General features: G+C 45.5%; 1 protein-coding gene across 1 annotated transcript; it reads right to left on the bottom strand.

Moving 5' to 3' along the window:
* Positions 1–291: 291 nt before the first annotated feature.
* On the bottom strand, positions 292–1,966 carry LOC125527796 (probable helicase MAGATAMA 3; the record flags this gene model as incomplete). The annotated part of the gene is made up of 4 exons (XM_048692305.1): positions 1,562–1,966; positions 1,124–1,451; positions 834–1,013; positions 292–455 (listed from the first exon to the last, which is right to left on the bottom strand). Coding segments are annotated over exons 1-4 (1,077 nt in total), but the record flags the coding sequence as incomplete, so codon positions are not given.
* Positions 1,967–8,139: the final 6,173 nt, after the last annotated feature.

Consider the following 8,139-nt stretch of genomic DNA (forward strand, 5'->3'; position numbering starts at 1 on the left):
ACTATGGCCTGAAGTACAAAGCAAGTTAAGATTGCGCCTACAGCCTACAAACTGTGGTTGTGGAAGAGGCTTCGTGAAGATATCAGCAAGTTGATCCTTTGACGAGATGAACTTGATACAAAGTAGCTTCTGTGCAACACGTTCCCGAACAAAGTGATGATCCACCTCAATGTGTTTTGTCCGAGTATGAAACACCGGGTTAGAAGAGAGATATGTAGCACCGATGTTGCCACACCACAGAACCGGAGAATGAGCTTGAGGGACACGCAACTCTCTCAATAGAGACTGTACCCATATAATCTCAGCAGTCGCATCAGCGATAGCTTTGTACTCAGCCTCAGTACTACTGCGAGACATTGTTGCTTGCTTATGAGCATTCCAGGCGATCAAGTTAGGACCGAGGAAGACCGCATAACCCCCCGTGGATCGCCTGTCATCAGGACTACCGGCCCAATCTGCATCAGAAAAAGTTGAGAGCTCATACGAAGGTGCAGGCTGAAGAAGCAAACCATAGGAGGCAGTGAGACTGACATAGCGCAAAATACGCTTCACAGCCGACCAACGAGACGTCCTGGGTGCATTCAGAAATTGACACACACGGTTGACTGCATAGGAGATATCAGGCCTGGTAATAGTAAGGTATTACAGACCACCAACAAGGCTGCGATACTCAGTAGCATCATCAGATGAGAGAAAGAGAGTCACCATCAAGAGCAGACAACCGATCAGTGGGAGACATCGGAGTGATAGCATGTTTGCATTTGAGCATTCCAGCACGGCGCAACAAGTCCAAGGAGTACTTTCTCTGAGTGAGAGTCAACCCAGCGAAGGACCGTCCACGGCGCCCTGGAACCCGTCCACGGTCTGAACCTTCAGGGAGAAGCGTTCTCTGCCGCCGTGTGCCCCGCACTCGAGCCTTCCGAGCCTCTCCTGGATGACGTGGACTTGCGCGTTGTACGGCGATACCACGCCTACGGCGAGGCTTTGTCGAGCTTTTGTCCCGAGCGAACCGACTCTGCACAAAAGCAAATCAAGATCATCAATCGAGCCATGTCATCGATGATAGATAGAAGGTAAACCTATTTCATGAATGTACTACTAGTAACTGATAAAATTACAGCACCATTGAACAATCTCTCCACGATCCGGGTCACGGCGGCTGCCTCGGCCGTGTTGCTCAGGCTCATGCCATGCTCGCCCGAGCTCTCGGTCCTGCCTTTGATGTCGATGAACGAGTAAGGGCCGTACATTGGGCCAGCCAGGAGCTTCCTCTCGTAATCCCTTTCGAGGATGTTGGGGCCATCTATCACCTTGCCGAGGTAAAACCTCGAGAGGGGGAACTTGCTTATCTCCGGGTGCATCCTGTACTGCACGTCAAGGAGGTGCCTAGGATGTCCAAGGGATATAAGCCTCTCGAAGAGGCTTCTCTCGAAGTCGGCGTCCACGCTGACCTGCAAGGTACAATAGAGTTGAAAACATTACAAGACTGACTGTGTCACGTAAAAGAAAGAGAAAAAGGAGAGATCATGTTCGCATAGGGAAAGTTGGCAAGAAAGATCACCTTTCTTTTGACTAGGGCCGGTAACTGGGATTCGTCGCCGATGAGGACAGCGCGACGGACACCGGTCCGCAGAGGCATCGAGAGCTCACTCTCCCTCAGCTGCTCCGCCTCATCAACGACAAGAAGGTCGATTGGCTTAAGTTCCCCAAGTTTCCTGCCATGGCTCAGCTGGGACGAGGTACAAGCGGTGCAAAGTATGATTTTAGCATTGTTCAGTATGTACTTTTCGAATTTGTTGTAAGATGTTGGGACGTGAAAGTGGTCGTGCAATTGCTTCAGCTTGTCGATGCACACGGCTCTTGCTTCCAGAAACTCAGGCCAACCCACCGGGTTCTTGAAGAAGAGCTTTCGCATCAGTCGTTCCAGGTCGGACCGCAGGGAGTGAATTGCAAAAAACCACCACATTGAAGCCTAGGGTTGCAGAAAAGACTCTTCTATGTTTTTGTGCCAGAAAACACTGATTTCACGCCTAATCATTTGCAGAAAACACCAAACCTTCTGTTGGGGCATTTTAAGCACTATTATGATAGGTGGGGCCCGATTTTGGGGACGTGGCGTCACGGCCGCGAGCTCACACCGTCTAACGGTGCTACAGTGGGAACGGACGCGCCGTCTCGGTCAAAACGGCACGGGTCCCTTATCCACTTCATTCTCCCCCTTTCACCACTCCTCTCCTCTGTCTCTATTTCTCCCCGTGTTCCATGGCGACAGCGAGCCCTGACGACGGCGGTGGAGTGGATGCCGCCGGCGGGGGAGTGGATGGAGGCTACAGCGGAGGGTTGCTTCACGGCGGCAAATCGAACGAAGTGGAGGAGGTGTGCGGCAGCTCAAACCCCCCGAAGAGGAGAGCACCGTCGCCGTCGCTTGAGTACCGCGCCGCCGGCGCTTTTGCCCGTGTTCCATGGCGACAGCGAGCCCTGACGACGGCGGTGGAGTGGATGCCGCCGGCGGGGGAGTGGATGGAGGCTACAGCGGAGGGTTGCTTCACGGCGGCAAATCGAACGAAGTGGAGGAGGTGTGCGGCAGCTCAAACCCCCCGAAGAGGAGAGCACCGTCGCCGTCGCTTGAGTACCGCGCCGCCGGCGCTTTTGCCCGTGTTGTGCATGCCTACTCCGACGGGTAGCCATCAATGGGCTTCTGCATTTGGCGGCGTTGAGTAAGTTCCCCCCCTCCTTCTGGGTTAGGGATCAATTTCTAGGGTTAGGGTTAGGGATCAATTTCTCATAGTTCAATAGTTAGTCTTCGATTTGAATGAACTGTAGGTCAATATTGTTTGTAGTCTAACCTCTGATATGTATCCTATCAGTTAGATGAATTTGCTCCTGTGTATGAAGTTAACTGAATTTTCTCAGTGTACACAAGTTTTTCAGTTGACTGAATATTGTTTAGTGTCAATAGTTTGTAAAGGCCTAGAATTTGCTCCTGTGTATGAAGCGTCTGAAGTTAACTGGATTAGGGTTGTGTATGAAGTTAAATGGATTTGCTTCCCTGTATGACATTAACTGAATATTGTTTAGTGTCAATAGTTAACTGAATTCTATTAGCGTATGAAGTTAACTGGATTAGGGTAGTGTATGAAGTTAAATGGATTTGCTTCACTGTATGAACTTAACTGAATTTTTTTAGTGTTCAAAAGATTTCAGTTAACTGAATATGTGTCAGTTTCACCTGGTAATTTGTAATATTTCAGTTAACTGAATATGCACTTCTTTTCTTTGTAGTTTGTGTGATGATGTGTGGGAAGTTAGGCTCCACTTTCATGACAGGGACAATTTGGAAAGGACCATGTGTGTTTCAGACATAACATTTCTGAATCTAATAGCACTAATAGAGACAGCAGGCTATGGAGAGGATGACTACATGTACTTTGTTAGGGATGCTGGCTTGGGAGTAGCTGGTTTGGAAGAGATCTGTGATGATGACAAGGTTGATGAGATGCTAGACCACATTGCCAACATAGATCAGACCATAGTTAATCTGACAGTAGTTAGGGTCATGTTTGTGAGCAGCAGGTCCCTATAGATAGTGTTGGAGAGAGGACTGTGTATGAGGTCAGTGATGAAGGTGTGGTGTATAGGTCACCATCCAAAAAAACAAGGAGAGTTGCACAAGTTGATGAGCAGGAGGCACATCCAATACAGTTTTACTCCAGAGAGCAGAGCACACATCTGATTATGCAGAAAGATATAGATATGAATCAACGAAATGCAGGAGATGTTGATTTGGAGCAAGAGGAGTTGGAAAGAAGTATGGAGCTTAAGAGGAGGAATAAAATACAGAGGTATAAGAAGTATAAGAAGAGTGTTGAGAGGGTGGAGGCAATTAAAAGAAAACTTCCTGTTTTACTAACTGAAGATGACTCTGACTTGGAGCAAGATGAGGATTTCATGTCTAGGATGGCTGAGATGAGGAGGCAAAGACAGGACCCATTTTTACACTTTGAAGGTGACACTGATGTTGAAGAACCTTATGAGCTAGAAGAAGAGGTAGTGCATGAGGAACATGGAGAGGATGAGGAAATTGAAGAAGGGGTGGTACCATAAGGGGAAAAGAGGAAGAAGTTGAAAGTAAGAAAGGGGCCAACTAGTAGATCACATGCAAGTTTGGAGCAACAATTTGAGGATGTTTGGGTGCCATCATCTGATGAGGATCCAAATCCTGGTGATTTGAAGGAGGATGATGATGATGGGGCAGTACCCCTAGCTTTTGTGCTTGGCAATAAGAGTAGGGCCAAAAAACCCAAACCAAGAATCTTGTATGATGAGGATAGAGAGAGCCCAGAGATGCAGTTTGTAAAAAAGCTTTGTTTTGAAAGTGTTTACCAATTTAGAAGGGCACTTCTCACATTCCACATAGCTCAAAACAGAAACTATGTGTTTCATAGGAACTGCAATGACAGAATCATAGCTATTTGCAAACATGAAGATTGCCCTTTTTTCATTGCAGCTTCTGTGTTGGCAAATGAGAGAATATTTTGCATTAGAAAGGCAAAAATTTTGCACATATGTCCAGCTGTAGCAGAGAGCACCAAGGTGACTACCAAGTGGGTCACACATCAGGTGTTAGAAGCAATAAGAACAGACTTGAACACACCAATAACTACAATAATGCAAAACCTGAAGAGCAAGTATGGAGTTGAGATCAGCACTCATATGGCCTACAGGGCTAAGAACAAAGCAGCTGAGATGGTGCAAGGAGATCAGAGAGGTCAGTATACCAGAATCAGGGATTACTTGCAGGCTATCTTGGACACAAATCCAGGTAGTAGGTGCATTGTCACTACTAAGTTCTTAAAGGAGCATCCAAGCAAAAATCCAAAGTTCCATGGTCTGTTCATCTGTTTGAATGCTTGCAAGGAAGGATTTCTGAATGGATGTAGACCATTCATAGGTGATTACTTTACTTTCTTTACTTTGCCTTGTTTCTGACTTGTGTTGTGTGCCAATGCAGGTGTGGATGGATGCTTCATCAAGCTTTCTACTGGCCAACAAATCCTGGCTGCCATAGGAAGGGATGGGAATAATAACATATATCCCATTGCTTTTGCAGTTGTGGATAAAGAAGACACAAACAGTTGGACTTGGTTTCTATCTGAACTGAAGATAGCAATTGGTGGAGAATCAGGGAGATTTGGTTATTACACCATAATCTCTGATAGACATAAGGTAATTCCCATGTTTAGTTGTATTTTATAATATACATTGCTTAGTTCATAATTGCTTAGTTCATAATTGCATAGTTCATAATTGCTTAATTAGTTGTTGGTCATATACATTGCTTAGTTGTGATTATGGTGATTTCTCCAAACAGGGCATTCTTAAAGCTGCAAACACTGTATTCCCCAACTGCCCACATAGATTCTGCCTTAGACACATCTATCAAAACTTCCAGACTGCTGGTTTTAGGGGGTCAGAATTAAAGAAGTACATGGATAAAGCTAGTTACTCTTATAGTGAACATGACCATCTTGCTGCAATGGATGCTCTTAAAAATGAGTGCAAGGCTGCTTGGGCTTGGCTTAACAAAGTTCCTAGAGCTACTTGGGCTAGATTTGCAATGGACTTCAATTGCAAAGCTGACCTAGTTGTCAACAATATTAGTGAGGTCTTTAACAAGATGATATTAGATGTGAGGGGCAAACCAATAAAGAACATGATAGATGGAATCAGGACTAAGTTGATGGTTAGGTTCAATGGCAATAGGACTAAGACAGAGGTAGCCAAGTGGGATATATGCCCAACATATGCTGAGTTGCTTGAAGAAGCAAAGAAAAAATCTAGGAAATGTCAAGCATTGATGGCTGGGCCAAATATCTAACAAGTGACAAGCAATGAGAGAACTTATTCAGTTAACCTGCAGCATAGGACATGTGGGTGCAGGAAATGGGACATGACTGTTGTCCCATGCAATCATGCAGTATCAGCTATCACCAAAGCCAAACTGAGGCCTGAAGACTTTGTACATGACTTTTTCAAAAAGCCAATGTATCTAGAAGCATACAACCCCATCATATTCCCTGTACCAGGACAAGATCTGTGGCCCAAGACCAATAGCAGAGACATAGAACCTCCAGTGTTCAAGGATAAGCCAGGGAAGAAGCAAACCAAGAGGAGAAGGAGCCAGTTTGAGCCACCAGCACCCAAAGATACATCTAGGATGACTTCAATTACATGCAGCAACTGCCAGCTTGTAGGTCACAGATACACATCATGCAAACAGCCTCTAAAACCAGGGTTAGCATTGAGAAAGAACAAGCATCAGGTTTGTACAAGCACCAGGTTCAGCCAGATTTTGTTTTCTAACACTTGAATGTATTAACTTGCTACAATTCTTATATGCAATCTAACAGCACAGAGGAGGGTAGCACACAAGAAAGCAGGGCACCAACAGCACCAAGGGGATCATCAAGTGCAGCACCAAGGGGAGCATCAAGGGCAACTTCTTCAACAGCTCCAGCACCAAGGGCAGCTTCTTCAACTGCAGGTGCAGCAACTAGGGCAGCCAGCTCAACTCCTGCCAGGAGAGCTTCTTCAGCTATAGCAAGTAGGAGAGGTTCAATAGCTGCAACAACCACATCAGCACCATTCTTGCCACCAAGACAGAGAAAGCAACCCAGCAGGCTGAAAGACTATTTCTATGCTTCTGGGAACTGATGTTGAACATTGATGATGATGTGATCTAGCTAAACTAGTAATTGCTAAGATCTATTTTGGCAACAATTTGTGGTACTGTAATCTGGCTGAACTAGTATTTGCTATGTTGTTGGATCTGGTTTCATGATGATGTGATATGGTACTGTAATCTATGAACCTATGAATCTATATGATGCAATGTACTTAAGCCTCTCTATTTCTATCAAGTTGGCTTGTTATTATGGCCATTACAATGTTCACTAGTAATTGTTATATGATGGCCATTGTCAAGGTCACCCCTAGGGTCAAATCATCGATATATCGACAAGATGAGGCTCAAGGTAACCCCTAAGGGTAAATTATTGATATGTCGACAAGATGAGGCTCAAGGTGACACCCTAGGGTCAAATCATCGATATATCGACAAGATGAGGCTCAAGGTAAACCCTAGGGTCAAATCATCGATATATCAACAAGATGAGGCTCAAGGTGACCCCTAGGGTCAAATCATCGATATATCGACAAGATGAGGCTCAAGGTGACACCTAGGGTCAAATCATCGATATATCGACAAGAGGCTCAAGGTCACCCCTAGGGTCAAATCATCGATATATCGACAAGATGAGGCTCAAGGTGACACCTAGGGTCAAATCATCGATATATCGACAAGATGAGGCTCAAGGTCACCCCTAGGGTCAAATCATTGATATATCGACAAGATGAGGCTCAAGGTAACCCCTAGGGTCAATTCATCGATATATCGACAAGATGAGGCTCAAGGTGACACCTAGGGTCAAATCATCGATATATCGACAAGATGAGGCTCAAGGTCACCCCTAGGGTCAAATCATTGATATATCGACAAGATGAGGCTCAAGGTAACCCCTAGGGTCAATTCATCGATATATCGACAAGATGAGGCTCAAGGTCACCCCTAGGGTCAAATCATTGATATATCGACAAGATGAGGCTCAAGGTGACACCCTAGGGTCAAATCATCGATATATCGACAAGATGAGGCTCAAGGTAAACCCTAGGGTGAAATCATCGATATATTGACATGATGAGGCTCAAGGTGACCCCTAGGGTCAAATCATCGATATATCGACAAGATGAGGCTCAAGGTGACCCCTAGGGTCAAATCATCGATATATCGACAAGATGAGGCTCAAGGTGACACTTAGGGTCAAATCATCGATATATCGACAAGATGAGGCTCAAGGTCACCCCTAGTGTCAATTCATCGATATGCCGACAAGATGAGGCTCAAGGTGACACCTAGGGTCAAATCATCGATATATCGACAAGATGAGGCTCAAGGTAACCCCTAGGGTCAAATCATCGATATATCGACAAGATGAGGCTCAAGGTGAACCCTAGGGTCAAATCATCGATATGTCGACAAGATGAGGCTCAAGGTGAACCCTAGGGTCAAATCCATGAATC

Source organism: Triticum urartu, unplaced genomic scaffold (genome assembly GCF_003073215.2).
Source record: "Triticum urartu cultivar G1812 unplaced genomic scaffold, Tu2.1 TuUngrouped_contig_4419, whole genome shotgun sequence".
NCBI classification, from domain to species: Eukaryota; Viridiplantae; Streptophyta; class Magnoliopsida; order Poales; family Poaceae; genus Triticum; species Triticum urartu.